At 33.3% G+C, this 18095-nt stretch overlaps 2 protein-coding genes across 6 annotated transcripts in view; one reads left to right on the forward strand and one right to left on the reverse strand.

Moving 5' to 3' along the window:
* The window catches only part of mim (missing-in-metastasis), a 116757-nt gene that overhangs the window by 43244 nt on the left and 55418 nt on the right, over nt 1-18095 (reverse strand). For all 5 annotated transcript variants that reach the window (XM_076403263.1, XM_076403262.1, XM_076403261.1 and 2 more), the window contains exon 3: nt 12804-12877. In XM_076403263.1, the coding sequence (XP_076259378.1) occupies nt 12804-12877 (74 nt within the window). The remainder of the gene's footprint in view (nt 1-12803; nt 12878-18095) is intronic.
* Nucleotides 4726-5836, forward strand: LOC143196425 (uncharacterized). The gene is made up of 4 exons (XM_076404095.1): nt 4726-5076; nt 5135-5293; nt 5354-5572; nt 5628-5836. Exons 1-4 carry the CDS (start codon nt 4855-4857, stop codon nt 5715-5717), a joined length of 690 nt encoding a protein of 229 aa, XP_076260210.1. The 5' UTR covers nt 4726-4854; the 3' UTR covers nt 5718-5836.

The raw sequence follows: 18095 nt of genomic DNA on the forward strand, positions 1-18095 counted from the left end.
ATGCTTTAATATCTAAATCATTCTCATCAACATTACTAAACAGCACTGTCATCAATTGACGACCAATTCGACAAATAGACGTAACAAATTTGGTAATACCATTGACTTCAACAAGTCCATTATTAATGACACAACATAATTATTTTAGCTATTATTACTAGTTATTTAAAGGTTACCAGCTACCCGATGACATCACAAAAATCCAAACGACATAAAAGATTCATAAAAGGGGAACTTTCTCTTTAAATTGAACGTCTTATTCAGTTCACAGTAAAATACATGCATCATGTATTAATATAGTTTTATCGTTATAACGAGGTGTCTTATCATTAGATCCCTATCGAATGAATGGCAATCCACTAAATATTTCGCGAAATGACATCCGGAGATAACAAAATATTGCAATCACCTAAAATAATTATTTCACGCCCCCTTGTCTCAATTACAGCGTATTTGATTCGCATTTATCAACATGATAAAAACACGTATTATAACTGCGTATCTCAAAACGTTATTCTTGTAGTATTTCTTTTGGTGCTATTATGGCCAATAGAGTGATAAATTATCGATTTATGTTTAATAGAAGGGTCACCCTTTACGATAGTGAGATGGAACTATTATTATATGAATATGGAATTGAAATTTTGGTCATTTGATATTAATTTTTAATCATTTGATATATGATAAATGTGTCAGAACTGGTATTAATGTTCATCAATTTCTCTGTCATTTATGGACCGATGTTCTAAATTATTTTTTTATTCGAAACAGTGCACTTCCGAGGTGATCCCATTGGAACCAAGTCAGAATCTAATGGTGGAATCCGGGGAAATAAAGAGAAACCCTTAAATTTCAAAGGCATGTACAAAGTTTTCACATATATTTGTATCTAAAATAATCAGATATTTGGGTATAATGTTACTGCTGAACTGATGTGACGGAAGCCCAGAAGTTGTCCAGACGCTGTTCAGTTTGCTTTTTAAGCACTAACCATATTATATGGGAAGCCGTAGAAATATTGTAGGCAACTGCTTTTATGGTGTAGTGGTTAGAGCGTTTAGCTCACACGCGGAGGTCGCGGGTTCGTTTCCCGGCGGTGGCAACGATTTTTTGTTGTTGTTCTAGTTTCGTTATAACATTTGTTAAATCGCATAGACTAGGTAGCGGCCACCGGGGCCTTGAGCGTTCCTTATTTTCAATAATCTGAATTCACTCAAAAGTAAAAAATAAACAAACTTATATTTTTAACACAAAAAAACGCTTTAAAATAAAATATGTACACAATAATCGTCGTAATAACTAAATAAAAATAAACAAAAACCTTATTTAACCTATCTACTAGACGCATTTTGTATACTACTATATATACACAATTTAGCTTAATTCCTACCTAAATCTATTTATCTATTTACAATATTACCAACCCATCACTTTGTAGTAGGGGCCGAGCCTAAACAATACAAAAATAATAATATTAATTTGTGACATATACACAAAATTAAATTACGAACAAAACAAATCTAATTTGTTGCTAGTTCAAAGTCGGTTCAACTTTTTTGTGAAACATATTTTATGATCATAATTTTTTTCATATTTCGATCATATTTTTGATAATTCAATCAATATCAAATTTAAGCTTTTTTTACTGGACCCTATCTGGGTATACAATAAATGTAATATCATTATATAACGAGATCTGAATAATACTATTGTAGCTTTACTTCATTACGAGTAAATTAGTTACATACAAAAATAAGCTTCAGAAAGTTGATCCGAAGAGCTTAATTCGGCCCGCTTTTCTTTATAAATGTTGAATTGATCGTTTACAACAGAAATCTTATTTGAAATATTGTAAATTGTTGGTTACTACTTTTTCTTATCTTTCTACCACAGAAATCGATCCAAGTTTTGATATCTTCACGAGAAGAGATGTTCTAATCGGTTATTAGAGTAACCAGAAAGAGTAATGGCGAATACGGTGAGGTATAACTTAAGTATTTCCATGTTGATTTTCACATAGAGTAACCAACTATATATGGGGGGATGCGGGTTTTGTTCTGTTTGAATCTTCAATTATTTGTACAGTTTCGGCTATCGTTATGTTTCTTATCTACAACGTCAAATTAATTATACAAGCAATTGATCGATTGCTCATCAATTACATATTTCTTCAAATTAGAGAAACCTTGAAAAAAAAAGATACTCATAAAACTAAAAAAAATAATAAATAAAAAATATACTGGAGCAAAATTGTTAACGTTTTAAGGTTCCGATCTTATAATACAGTATTTTACATCATACAATTTTTATATAATTTATTGGTGACGTCTTATTTTAGAGAACTTCAAACGTTTGTACAACAGAAGTAAATCTTCAGTAGACCTGTTTAAGATTGTAAAATAGACTAAATATGGCTTGATTATGTACTATTCGCATCCAATAACTCCTTATGTATGTCATTTTAGATGATTCAAGTAAGGCAGAATTTGGATCAACATTTTCTTCTGCTCCAATTCCTTGCCTTGGTAGTATAATCGATCAACATTTTAGTAGACTAACACCAAATTATAATGATTACATTAAATTTTATTAATTATTAGAGTATAATGATCCAAACGTTATAGTATAAATGTATGACACACAAAAGGCGAAAATAAGTTGAAATGTTTTAAATAAGGAGAATAGAATAACGAGAGTTATAATACATATATAATTGATTTTTCATTAAATAAATTGCCACATATATTCATAGTATTGACTAGCATGTGTAAATATTTATCAATACTATCAATCGGTACGAATTATGTTTAGTAAACAACTAAAACACATCCTTTATCGAATATACATAAAATACTACTACTATAGTGATAACATACATATGTCAAGTAGTCGCGTGGCGCTACATATGGCGCCAATGCAAATTTATAAAATGATATTTTTTAAATAACTTTTTAAATCGTTTATAGCTTGGCGAGTTGTCTGTATATATATATATATAATATAATAATATTTTATTATTATCGATATCGTAAGTTATGATGGGAAAATCGTTAGAACAGTGGCTATACTATGATATGCTTATCAATTAATATATTTTGCTTTCATTGATAACAAACTTTTTAAACTTTCTAGAAGCCATTATGTTACTAATCAGAATTGTATAAAATGGAAATATAATTAAATTGATATACGTACGAAATTATTTCCTAACCAAGCAAATATTATTTTAAATTCATTTTTCAACTGTCCCTTTTATACTGTAAAATGGTTTTAAAAACGATGCCAAGCCTTTCAAAGGCTTGTCAGTATTATTTCACTTCCTTGATGATTTCATCGGCCATTAAAAGGAAGAATAACTAAATTGATTAATGTTTAATTATCATTTTAACCTTTTCTTGTTCGAGGGTGCTTATTATTTTAACCTTTTCTTGTTCGAGGGTGCTTATTACTTTCTTAACAATAGTCTGGTCACAGATTTTTTCTCATTTTGAGAGAATAGAGATTTTGAGGAAATAGTTACCTTAAAAATCAAACACTTTTGTAAATGTACGGTGATGCTCCTACATTATGTTGGGATATGTCCCAACGGTCTCAAGTGACAATTTGGTGTCAATGATAAAACGCGGTCTGGATGACGATAATAATTTTATTTATTAGGCAAAAATCCAGCTCCAACCCTCTAAGAACTTTTGCATAGTTTAGCAGTTGATGAACCTAGTGTTTCCAGATGTTTATATAAGAAATATATATAAATATAATATAAATTATATATAAAGGAAAAGTCTATGATCAACCTGACAAGTTCATTTTATAAGAATTGGAGAGTGAACAGACAAATGAGAGTGTAGCAATTTGATGGAATTATTCAATTCAAAAATATTTTTATAACTACCTCAATAGGTGAGTTAATACTTCTTTTCGATGAGTATTCTCATTTCTACATACGTTTAAAAGATAATATATATTTACCAAGTTCTATAAAATCCTTTGTAATGGTCTGAGTGAAACTGGGGTGATAATTTTTGATATATACCTAAAGTAATGAGTCAAAATGGCTTTATATTTTGGTTATAAAAACACTTTAATTCTTCGTGGAACATGTTAGTTAAACTTTTTAAATTGGTATCAAGCTGACGTGACTACAATCATATAATGCAGGTGAAGAATATACATACATATATAAATATGAATATTGCTTTGGTCACTTTTTGTTTGATTCTATGAAATAATGCTGCGTTTATCTTTTTATTGTCCGTTGCTACTTTATAGAATGGGTTTTCTTTGAATCAAAACAAATAAGTGTATTTAGTTAAAAATTTGCAGAAATGGGGTTTCTTGGATGTGATTCTATTTACGGTATTCTCATATCGGGTATCAAAAGAACTTTATCTTATATCTATATTTGTCTTAAAGACCGATTAATAAATTACCACAAAATATAAGATATGAATCATTATATGCAGAACATAACAACGACTGCCTAATTCAAACGCATTTCTAGACAGTACCGCGGCTGTTATGCAACAAAAACGACGGCAAAAAATCGCATCCATTGTGTTCATATAAGGAACCAGCTTAAAAGTAAAAGTAACAAATCAAATATGAACGAACGAAAGGAGACCACCGAAAAAAAGAACTACAACTATACCAGGGTCAGTATAAAAAGAAAACGTGACAGGTACTAAGCGTACCTCTTTTAGATCAGCACGTAATACGGTGGCACTTGCACGGTACCAATGCAATACAAAATAAATCAATTTCTTTCATGTAAAAAATGACTCGATCTAAAGTAGAACTTCTTGCATTGCGAATGACATACAAAAGACCTGCCCTGCCACTTGTGTGGCTTTAAAAATGATCCTATCTACACTCATAAGCGTAAAAGTGGCTAGAAAAATTGAGCTGCCACTTGTTTTAGGACGTTTACGAACTCGTTTATGCCGTTTTTCCAGTTTTTATTCTCTCTTTCGATCAGGACCAGTTGATTTACGTATCGAGAATGGTATAAATTCGTGGTACACCCAATTCTCTATCAGAACAATCGTATCTATCTCCGACAACTACAAGATGCATAAGGTAAAACGACAATTTATTAACCACATGAAGTATTTTAATATGCATTTTATGTCTTCAGATTCTCGCTTTGGTCGCTTTGGTGGGCGTGTCTGTGAGAGCAGTGCCCATTCTGGACCCTTACAGCACTCCTATAGCTGTAGGACATGCGCCTGCTGTTGCTGTGAGACAGGAGCCTTACGACGCGCACCCGCAGTACAATTTCGCATATGGCATCAGCGTAAGTACATCCGCGATAATTTCCGACAAAAATAATTATGAACGATTATCGCGATCTCAGGATGGCCACTCTGGAGACCAAAAGACTCAGCATGAGGTCCGAGACGGTGATGTAGTTAAAGGAAGTTACTCCTTGGTCGAACCCGACGGTTCCCGCAGGACGGTTGACTACACGGCCGATCCAGTACACGGTTTCAATGCCGTAGTACGGAAAGAACCTCTACATCATGTGACTCCAGTTCGCCACGCACCGGTGACCATAGCGCATGCCCCTTATGAGGTATCTTAAGTAATTATTGGTCAGTGAGGAGAAAATTAACTGTTGTCTGTTTCAGTACACTCACGGGCCAGCTATAGCTTTCGCGCCAACCCCCGCATATGCCACGCCCATTGCTTACGCCCACGCCCCCTTGGCCCTGCACTGATAACCGCATCCGGGACACCAATTCCATTAGCATTCCAAAATTCCAGTTAAAGCACCGCATTCTATGTAAATAACATCCCCCTATATGTAAGTGTATGAAATATATTAAATTTATTACAATATTACAGCATTGTTTTTCTGTCGCTAACTAGAATAAGTTATCTCTCTTCGTTATCGCGTGAAAATTAATGCTTTATGGCAATGTCCGTACATAAATATTTTTATGATCATTATCATTGTTAGGTGTGCAGGTTAATGATTTTTAATTTCTTCTCGGAAGGAAATTATTTATATGTAAGAACTAGCAGTGATGGTACCATTAAAAATACATTGCGCATGGATAAATAAACATTATTGTCATATCTCGTGTTATGTAACCTGTTGTAGTGTTCCACTTATGGAGCACTTTGTTTTAAGTCTTTTATCTGAAAGTGATATCGATTGAAAAAACTTACTAGTAAAACCGTAAAATTTCTGGTGGGTGATAAGTCTAAACTTCCCGAACGATGTCATGTCGATTATAAAATTGATTGCATTTCTGCTTGTATAGTGACCGATCTGTCACTGCCCACTACAAACGCATTAATTGCAAGGTACGACGAGCTTTTATAATGGTTTAGTTTTGTTTTCATGAATATATACAACATCTTTTAATTTCTGCAGATGACTCATTATTGCGGAGTTATTTGGTAAGTCGAAATTGCCACTTCTGCATCGTTCAAACAAGCTCATATGTGTTTTTGCTGTGACTGAACAGGAAATCTATATTGTAATAACAAAAAAAAGTTTTGAACCCACTTTTGTTTTTTCAGCAACAAAAAAAATCAGAATATTTAATCGCCACCATTACTAAATCATATCTTTTAAAAACTGTAAACAGATTTTAACTATGCTTTTATAAATAATTACTTAATAAAGTAATTACTACTATAATTACTAATAATATAATAGTATGGTCTGCTTTATTGTAACATATTGCCTATTGCTAAGAATACAAAGTTTATGAGTTCTACGTTAAAAGAAAAAGAACGATATGATTTTTGGTTCCGTTCAAAAATCGATCCATTTTTAAATAAGCTGCATGTCCAAGCTACATGTCACAAAATTGATTTTTACCGCTCTTTCAATTCTGCGTTTAAACGCAAACTTTCAATTCTTCAACTCTGAAATATCATGTCGATGTCAAGATTTATATATTTTTGCAGATGCATTTTAATAGAAAGAAAATCAGAACTAACTGGTTTTAAATGCTATCTTGTTAGTTCGTAATGCGATATCTTAGCAGTTTCGAAAAATATGTTTATATGCCAGTAAAATGACATTGGCATTAATAACTTTTTAATAACTTTCAATTTTAAGCAACATGTGGAAATAATGCTATTCGGTAATAAATAAAACACGCCATTGTAGAAAAGTATAATATTTATTTAATTAATTAACATTAATTTTAGCGGGTTTTAATTTTTACGAAAATTGTCTTCTTTTGAGTCAATCCAAGAACTGACCTAATTTTTAGATCTTCAAAAGAACGAAAGTTCTCAGGTGTGGGCCAAACCGTGTTTCTCTGACCGGAATATATGATAACATAACATGTCAATTGAAAAGTCCCCGGCCTACCATAGTAAAACACACTTTTTTGGCAAAATTATTATTCAACATAATTCCCTTCAAGGGTGATACACTGATTATAGCGACCCTCCAACTTTTCGATACCATTATTGTAGTACGATTTGTGTTTTGCTTCAAAATAGGCCTCAGTTTCGGCGATCACCTCTTCATTCGATGAAAATTTCTTCCCAGCGAGCATTCTTTTGAAATCTGAGAACAGGAAATAGTCACTGGGGACCTATCTGGAGAATACGGTGGATCAGGAAGCAATTTGAATCCCAATTCATGGATTTTTAACATGCATTATGCATTATCTTGGTGAAGCAGCACTTTAATTTTATTCAAATGTGGTCGTTTTCGGCGATTTCATCTTTCAAACGGTCCAATAACACTATGTAATAGTCGCTGTTGCTAATCGACTATTGCATTTTCCCACGCTCTGGAGCGGGTTCATCATTGCAGTCCACTCGGATGACTATCGATTGGACTTCGGAGTGAAATGAAGCCATGTTTCGTCCATTGTCATATATCGACGCAAAAACTTTGGTTTATTAGGCTTGATCATCTTCAAACACTGTTCCGAATCATTAAATCGTCGTTTTTTGGTCAAAAGTGAGCTCACGCGGCACCCACTTTGCCCAGATCTTTCTCATACCTAAATATTCGTGAATTATATGATGTACACGTTCGGTTGATATCTTTAGAGTGTCTGCTACTTCATTCAATTTCAATTTGCGGTCATTCAAAATCATTTTGTGGATTTTTAAATGTTATCGTCGGTAACAACCTTTTGGGCGTCCCACTGCGTTCATTGTCTTCGGTGCTCATTTCACCACGTGTAATCTTAGCATGGTTGATGGTTGATTTTCCTGGAGCAGTGTCCGGAAACTCGGTATCAAGCCAAGTTTTTGCTTCAAATGTATTTTTTCCCTTCAAAAATAAATATTTTGTCAACACGCGAAATTGCTTTTTATCAATTTTATTCACAATAACAAAAGTTGTTTCACTCAAAATGCTATAATTCACAAACTAATGATCCAATAGCTGTTAAATTTATACACGTATCTTTTGCGGCTTAGGGCTATCTAAAGGCCTGTGTGTCAGGCCCGAGTAGATGAGCCCCTTTTAGACCCGAGCAGATGAAAACGATTCTTCACTGAACTCAGATCATCAACCCGTGTGTCAAAATCAATAGTGGTAGCACTGTGCTTTTAAAACGGCTCTCGACGCTAATGACGTTGCATTGGACATCATTTAGAACTTGTTTTGTGGTATGATTGTGCCTCGGAACGGGTGAAAATACAGAGATAATGTTGCCCAGTCGAATCAAAGTTACGTTTATGGATGTTATATGCTCGGTAAAAGTGGAAAAAAGCATGAGAAATGCACTTAAATATGTGCCTTTGTAGTACTTTGGTTTTTCTGTAGTAAATACTGACAAGCCATGGGTACCGAAATTGTTTTGCAATGTGTGCAGAACAAAACTATAGAAGTGGTCACTTGGTGAAATAGAAATCACGTGATTTTACGATATTTCAAAAAAGAAAATGACATGTGTTGACAAAAGTTGTCACTTGGTGAAAATGTATGCAATATATAAAATGTATACTTGCAGGAACCTCTTCACCCTAAAACACAAGTCACTATACGAAGAAGTAGAAATCACGTGATTTCACGATTCTTTAAAAAAGAAAATGACATATGTTGTCACGATGTCAAAGGTTTGTTTGATATGATTAATACACTATATGATCGAAATGAATTGTGCTGGTTCATAGATAGAGGTTATAAGTACAGTTGTACAGCCCACATTGGAAATAAAAAAACCACCCATTTCAATTGCACAAGTAGTACAAAAAAAGATGTGGAGGAGTCGTACCCATTATTAGCTAGGCTGTTCTCGTGTAGACGTTTTATTGCTAGCTTTTCATATTAACATGACCTTATTAAGAACTTTGTCAAAATACTCAATCACGATCAATACTTGTTGAAACAACTGTCATATGCAAAAATGAAAGAAGGAATATTTGTCGAACTTGATATTCCAATACTAATGGCTGACGCAAAGCTTAGAAAATGCGGAACTCCTCACAAAGTCGCAGCATGGGAATCGTTTCAAAGTGTTGATCACAATTTTCTCGGCAACTCCCCATTACAAGTATGTTATCGTTAATTTTTTGTAAAATGATTACAAGATTGGAGCTCGACTGTGTCGCAGAATTCATTTTCTACATATTTGATTTTAACAAAAAGGGTAACACGAGCGACGAGCAAGGAGATATTTTGGGATGAAGGCATGATGAGCGATTACCGTTAGACCATAATGCGTGAAACAGATCCTAAACAGTATAAAATACTTAGTTTAACTTCTGTTCACCTCTGATATATACTTAATTCAATAAATGGCCGTTAATGGTTAAAAATTATAAAATAGTAAGTTTACTGAATATTTCAAAAACTAGACCCAATTTTAAGAAATGACTGTTGATTTGGCTTCAGTTCCTCCAATTTATCTTATAAACAGTTTTTAGTTGCTTAGGTCCAAAACGTGGACGGGCATTGTCATGTACCAATATGCCTTTCTTGATGTGGTTTGTCTTCTAATCGTAATTTAAAGTAATTTAATTTAATCTCTCCTGTAGTCGTTTCGTCCGGTATAGAAACTCGTAGTACACCATACTGAGTTGCTCTCACCATATACACAAAAAAGTCTTTGCATCATCATATTTAGTTGCGTTATGGAGATGGCAACACGGTAAACGTGTCAAAATATTTGACACCTCTCTCATATATTGTTTCTGTACTATAATAATTGATCTCACAATATAATCTAAATGTTAATATATCCTATAGTCAGGTCGGTAAATGTTTTGATCTAATTAAACTCTCTCGAGTAATTCGGCGATGTAATCGATAACTCTGAAGCCAGACCCACCCGCTTGTAATTTTTTGACAATTTCTCCTAAGCTAAAAATCAATATTTTCAGAGAAAAGTCTGTAGTAGAAAACCTCAAATTATGCTGAGGTGCAAACGATGACCTTGAAACTGCGTCACCGTTTAGTGCACCGTCCGCAAGAGTGCAAAGCTCCCCCCGCCGTCTCGGCGAATTGATCGACCCAAATCGAGAGGGGGGGATATCTTGGAGGGGCCAATAACCCCACGGTGACGGTGCCCGTTCGTGCACGCCGCTGCCGTCGATCTTCGGGCAGACGATCTTCCACGCTCTAGTTCTCGTGAGGCATTGTTTCGGAAAAGTTTTCCTTTTTCAGAAAACTTTTACAGTCCTATTTGCCGGGTATCGATAGTTTAACGGTGTCGATTTCGCACGACATTCTTATATTTAATTTTTGATGTTTGTATTTATTGCGAATTTACAATAAATTAATTGACGCAAAACAAAACATGGTTTGTCCAATAAAATAATCGTGACATAGATATAATATTTGTTTCTGATCTAGCTGATATTACTTTGATCTTTCTTATACTTTACAGATTTGATTCAGGTTTTCAGAACCTCTTTAATCGTTCCTTGTTAATATCAGAGAAGATTATACGGTATTAGGTTATATCTGCCTTGTATATGTCATTAAATATTCGATTTCTGGGCTAATTCAGATTTGAACATTTTCGACTTCTAATTGGTAGTGATACATTGATTTCCCTATTAGACTTGAAGACTATATTATTAAGAATATTGTCTGTTGTCAAGTTATTAATGATTATTATGTACTAGAGGTTATAGTAAGTTCTCGATCATTGAAAAATGTTAAAATTATCGGATGGAAAGAGTCACGTTGTAAGATTGGAAGTCCCTCAGCGAACATAACCTTCAAGTATTAACGATTTTGTGTCAGTATCACATATATTTTATTATCTCAAACTGTTAAAGTAAAATAATATTTTTTATTAAGATTTAGAACAAACTTCACAAAATATTTGGTTTAGATCGCCTTGCACTGGGTCTCTTTAAATATTTTATTAGTTATCGATACCTGAGAATATTATACAATTATTGGGTCAGCTATTTCCTGTATATGTAATTAAACCTCATATTCCTCAGGTAAATCTCTTAGATTGTTTTACTTTTAACTGGCAGCTGTATGTTCCGCTATTAGTCTTCAATTTTATATTATAAAAAAGATTTTCTTTCAAGTTATGTTTCGAGTGAATGATGAATGTTTAATTATTATAAAAAACCAATTCCAAATTAATGTAAGTTGCTTTTGATGTTTTAAAAAATAAGACAGCATAAGTGTGAAATGTCACATAGCAAGATTGAACGTCTGTCAGCAACACAACCTCCAAATATTGACGATTTTGTATCATCATCACATCTTACTTAAAGACTACTTAAAGAAGATGTACAACACTTTAGACAAAAATCAGAGCTGATCAGACTCAAAGCTAAAAAACTTTACTGGTTAGTCGGGAGATACTCCCAGCTTGACTTAAAATCAAAGAGATTGGTTTATCAGCCAACTATAAAGACTATTTGGATTTATGGAGAGCAAAGATGAGGTTCTACTAAAACGTCAGATACACTAGTAATCAGACGTTCCCAGAACAAAGTTTTTTGATTAATTGCCAATAGTTATCGTTGCGTAAATAAAAAACTGCATAATGACTTCGAAATCAAATAGATCTACGAAGTTATCCAAGATTTCGCCATAAAGTATTAAACAGGAATAGTTTTTTAAATTATTTATTAATTGTCTTTACAGTAGCTTAAATCTAGGTATATCTCTAAGGGGATCCATCGGTCTCCAGACCCCTTAGTCTCTAGTTTAATAACACTACTGTGTTTTTCTATTAAATAAACCTTAGTACAGTATCCTATATTTTGGGTTAGTTTGATTCTCTTTAGTCTGGGTCTTGTTCTGGTGCTACACAATAGTTGCAATAGTTCGATATATAAGAATGATATAACATTTATTCGACATATATGGTGGATATTCGATAAGATGAGAATGGAATCTCTTGTGATTCGCTTGATTTCCTGAGAGTCTGTATCTGAAGGTCTCGGTGTAAGTAATCTGTCCTATAGTATCAGGGAGCACTTCTTAGGATTTTATTCTAGAATACTTAAATCGTAAAGCGTATTAAATTATTAGCAAAGTTACTGTAATAGAATTGAATTGAATTCACCTCCATGTAATGCACCTGCTTTTTTTGGGTATATCTAAATTTGTGCAATGAAAATCTTGATGACAATAAAAGTTAACAATTTTAACATAAATCTAATTCTCAAACAAAAAATATTATTTATGGCCTCTGATAAAGCGATTATTTATATTCAATTGAGTTTCAACCTAATTTTAATACTTAAAATAGATTTCAATTGTTACTTCCGTATATAAGAATTTTTTGACATTGCAGGAATTGAGACACAAAAACGCGAGAGATTTATAAAAATCGATAGTCACATGTTCCTAGTCGTATGGAATTCTATTACCTATATTGTTCTATTGGGGGTCTTACCTCTTGTGTTCGTAGCGGAATCTGCGATCTTTTGGAAGGCTTCCAAGTAGGCGGTGACTGCTAGTATTGTTGCCCTGGGAAAGAAACAAATGTCGTTGGTTTGGCATTTTACTAGACTGGTGATTTAAATATGAAAGTGGCACACTCAAATATAGGTCAGTAATAAGTAACAAAAATATTACAAGATTCCTACATACTTTTTTGATATTTATGATGTCGAGGCAAGATCTTTATATATAGAGTTCTGGTAAAGTTAAGGATATGATAGGTAGCGACATAAAACTACATAGAGTAACATATGCCCTATAAATTAGTTTTAAAGTCTTTTTTTTAATTTGATGCTTTATTGTGAAAAATCGATACAATATATTTTATTCAAAATATTTTCCATCGATAGCCGCTTTTTTCCACCTTTCAGGCAATTTATCGATTCCATCTTGAAAGAAAGATGTAACTATTGTGGCTACCCACGAATCGACCTATTTTTGGCATTTTCATAAGAAGCGACGCGCTACTCAGACAGGTCACAACACATATGTCGGAACAAATAGTAATAAGAAGTGGCGGGGTAGCACTTCCCATTTTAATGTTTCCAAGTATGTGTTCACTGATTTCGAATAAAGAATAACATTGTTGTGTTTCTGTTGGTATTTTGGTCGTTTTTCGAGCAGTGTTCGACTCAAACGCTTCATTTGTAGTCGATAGCGATCCGTATGGATGGTCTCATTAGGTTTTAGTAATTCATAGTATACTATGCCAAGTTGATACTTCCAAATACACAGAATTAATTTGGAGCTACGGATATTTGGCTTTGCATTGAAGTTAATGTATGACCAGGGGGTTCTCATGATTTTCTTTCGTAATGGACCCACCTCACATCACCAGTAACAAGACCAAATTCCTTTCAATGTCTTCTGGCTTCAATTCATACTGTACAAAATATCTAAGATTTTGATTTACTCCCATGTTCTTCAAGCGATTGGATTCTGCATATTCTTCTTGCGTTTTACATGGATTTTTATCGAGCAATGCCTGCAATGCAATTCGTCTGCCAAAAGTCTTCGGATCAATTTTGGAAAAAGTCAGGCGAGTCTAATCTTTTCCAATCCAACTTTTCGATGCCATTTTTGTAGTACGATTTGTCAAATTTGCTTCAAAATAGGCCTCAGTTTCGGCGGTCACCTCTTCATTCGACGAAAATTTCTTCTCAGCGAGCATTCTTTTGAGATCCGAGAGCAGGAAGCAGTCGTTGGGGGCCAGATCTGGAGAATACGATGGATGAGGAAGCAATTCGAAGCCAAATTCATGGATTTTTGCCATGGTTTTCACTGACTTGTGACGCTGTACATTGTCTTGGTGAAGCAGCACTCTCTTTTTCTTCAAATGCGACCGTTGTTCGGCGATTTCGTCCTTCAAACGGTCAAATAACGCTATGTAATAGTCGCTGTTGATGGTCCTTCCTATTTCAAGGTAGTCAATGGAAATTATTCCATACGCATCCCAAAATACAGACGCCATAACCTTACCAGCCGACTGTTGCGTTTTCCCACGCTTTGGAGTGGGTTCATCGTGTGCAGTCCACTCGGATAACTGTCGGAGTGAAATGATGGTGCCGTGTTTCATCTATTGTCACATATCGACGCAAAAACTCGGGTTTATTACGCTTGATCATCTTCAAACACTGTTCCGAATCATCAACTCGACGTTGCTTTTGATCAAAAGTGAGCTCGCACGACACCCACTTTGCACAGAGCAAGAAGAAGTTCACACTTGCACAGAAGTTCAGTTGATATCTTTAGAGTGTCTGCTATTTCATTCAGTTGCAATTTACGGTTATTCAAAATCAATTTATGGGTTTTTTTAATGTTTTCGTCGGTAACAACCTCTCTCACCACGTCTAAACTTAGCATACCAATACTTGATGGCTGATTTTCCTGGGGTAGTATCCGGAAACTCGGCATCAAGCCAAGTTTTTGCTTTAACTGTATTTTTTCCTTTCAAAAAGGAATATTTTATCAACACGCGAAATTCCTTTTTATCCATTTTTTTTTCACAATAACAAAAGTTGCTTCACTCAAAATGCGATAATTCACACAAACTAATTATTAAACAGATATAAAAATAGCAATCTTCGTACCTCATTAAATTGAATAAATCTGCAGATGGGATGCATCAATTGTTTTAGAAGAAGATGCTATATAAATAGTCGTTATAGAAACTAAAATGGAATTAAATTATTTTGTAATATGAGAAGGCAATAAGAGGGAAGATGGGAAAAAGTTGGAATACAATACCAATATATCTCAAGAAAGGTTTAAAGTTACAAAAAACTGTTACATATACATCAAATAATATATTTAATTATACATTTACGGAAACAAAATGCGTATCATCCAAGGTTTGTCCCAAAGTAAAGACGAATTTTAAAAACCAGCGCAGCCTGAAATGAGAGCTACATCCCTCACTAACATTTTGACGAAATTTCATTATAAAAAGAGTTTTAAATAAAGTGATTTATTCGAGACATTGTCTTTAATTTCAATTTTATTAGCACATAAAACTGGATGCTGGGAATAAATTGTGTGAATCGCATGGTATATTTTATAGTTGTTCTGGCGAGCGAATCAAATATCGCACATAAAATGACACCAGCGTCATATACGGAAAAACGATACAAAACAATTCTCTTTTTTCCTCTACAGGACCTTCCATTCTATCATATACACCGTTATACTGTCATTCAAAAGATAAAACTTTAGACCCTCCAGAATAAATAAGTACACAGAGAAAGAATAATAACAATTTTCCAAAAATATAAAAAATTCTCACTTTCAGCACTCGGTTAGAACATTTGTAATATTAATAAATTCAATTAGGCTCTCCCCACCCAAAATAGCACGTCATTAAGACGTCATTTATTTATGACACTTAGGCAGTGACAGAAAGGAGTGGAGTTCGTGCTATTTTTGTCCTCGTTAACCATAATAATTAGAAGTTTACCTGGTTGTAGCAATTAACCTCTAACTGGTATCTTCTATCACTGTGTTATACAACATTCTCACATACACATAATAATACACACTTCCTGGTTGGATATAAAATATTCGTAAGAAAAAAACTTAATCCATAGGTGGAATATCAATTTCAACAAATATGCGGTGCAACAAATATATGGTGCTTATATGTATTTTGATCAGCATATTAGCATTCATATACATATTGGTGAAAATGCCAAAAATCAATGTAAACAACTGTTAACAACCCAACTTATTAAAATCAATTACTATTATATTTCTCTACATAAAGTAACAGTTTTACATTTAGTATTATTTCATTATCATGGAAAGATCAAAATTTCATTTTCGATATTAATTACTTTTGTTGTCCGATTTAAATAAATTGATTGCTGAAATCCATCGAACATCTTGAGAAACTTGTCAATTGTTGGTTTTGGTTGGTATTCACACGCTTCATACCGAAATGCTAAAGTGCAAAAATATTTTTAACAAAAAAATTGAACCGACTTCAAAAAATTAACGAGGAACTCACTAAACATAAAAAAATAATCAAACTTAGATTTTTAACAAAAAAAAACCATTTTAAAATAAAATATGTACATAATAATCGTTGTAATAACTAAATAAAAATAATCGAAAACCTTATAACCTATCTACTACACGTATTTTATATTCTACTATATACACATAATTTAACTTAATACCTACCTAAACCTATTTATCTATTTACAATATTATTTTAATTACCACCAACTGACTACTTTGAAATCGGTGCCGAACTCAAACAGTTATATTACTTTTGATTTGCTTTGTCGGTAATTTAATTTTTTGTGTATGTCACAAAATTATATTATTATTTTTGTATTGTTTTGGGCTCGGTACTGACTTCAAACTGATTAGTTGGTAGTAGTTAAAATAATATTGTAAATAGAAAAATAGGTTTAGGTTGGTCTTAAGCTAAATTGTGTGTATATAGTAAAATATAAAATACGTGTAGTAGATAGGTTAAATATGGTTTTTGATTATTTTTATTTAATTATTACAAAAATTTTGTGTTAAAAATCGAAGTTTCTCGGAATCGGAACCTCGTACTTTTGATACGGCATCGCCACGTTGTCAGAAAGATGGGAAAAAGTTGTATAAAATAATGGAACAGATTTTGATTAATATAAATTGTACCAATTTTTTATTCAGCACAATTCAAGCACCTAATATAATAATAGTTCAACAAGCGTATTGATTTTTAGAGAAAGTTGAAAGTAAATTAATAAAAGCAAACTTGAACCTTGTGTTCATGATTCACGAAAGAACAACGAATTTTCACCATTGACTATGTATTACAAATAATTAAAACTTAATTATTTCCGGTCCGGTGAAATACAGTTTAGTAATGATTTAAATAATAAATGTTAACATTCATGTTATTATTATTTCTTATTCACTGTTACCCAATAGCTTACTCTTATGAAAAAGCTGCAAGTTCCAGTTGCTAAGAGAAGGGAGTACGTTGAATGAATAATAAAGAAACAATTGAGTGCTGATTTTTCAAACAAAATCATTTTAAGCGATGAAACTCATTTTTATCTCTATTGGAAAATGGGTTTCTACAGGCAACAAAAAATAGCTAAATTGCTAAAAATACATAGCTAAAATATACAACCATTTTAGAACACTGTTTATAACTCCTCCTTAAATATGTACTGTGTTATATTGAATGAAACTTTTTAACCAATTCACTGATGATGACACGGTATTAAAATATGTAGCTATATCTGTATAGAAAATATAAGGCTAAAATAAAATATGGATTGTGACTATATAGAATTTTCGAAGAATCGAAATTTCAAAACTTTTTTCAAATTTTGGTTGCCAAAAAAGTTATTGGTCCAACATAAATCGATCAAATAATCAATAAAAATATCTATTTCCTGTAAGTTTATTATTCTCACGATTAAAAACAAAAAAGCCTGCTTGACTGGCGCAGTGGTCAAGGCGATAGGACGGTCCTCCTACTGTTGCAATAGTCGCGGGTTCGAATCCTGCTGGGGAAAGGGATGTACTTATGTTTGTGACTGTAATTGTAAATGCCTTTACAGGCAACAATGGAAAATCAGACATGGAATAACCATTTCAGTCACGCCTTTAACCGAGCTGGGTAAGACCGGATTTCTCCTGGGATGGTCTCTAAGTTGGTAAGTTGGCAGGCTTAATGCCGACGACTGTAGTGCTACGTTAAACAGTAGGTCCGGTCCAGATACACCCTCGTTGGTAAAAA

The sequence above is a fragment of the Rhynchophorus ferrugineus genome, unplaced genomic scaffold, assembly GCF_030347505.1.
Source record: "Rhynchophorus ferrugineus isolate W39M unplaced genomic scaffold, kcgeb_rfMv2 rfM4, whole genome shotgun sequence".
In the NCBI taxonomy this organism is placed as follows: Eukaryota; Metazoa; Arthropoda; class Insecta; order Coleoptera; family Curculionidae; genus Rhynchophorus; species Rhynchophorus ferrugineus.

Excerpts from the sequence above, each read along its gene's own strand:
- LOC143196425 (XM_076404095.1), top strand. The coding sequence starts at position 4,855 with ATGATCCTATCTACACTCATAAGCGTAAAAGTGGCTAGAAAAATTGAG. Across the intron at positions 5,077-5,134 it reads ACAACTACAAGATGCATAAG|ATTCTCGCTTTGGTCGCTTT; the intron begins GTAAAACGACAA and ends TTATGTCTTCAG. Across the intron at positions 5,573-5,627 it reads TAGCGCATGCCCCTTATGAG|TACACTCACGGGCCAGCTAT; the intron begins GTATCTTAAGTA and ends TGTCTGTTTCAG.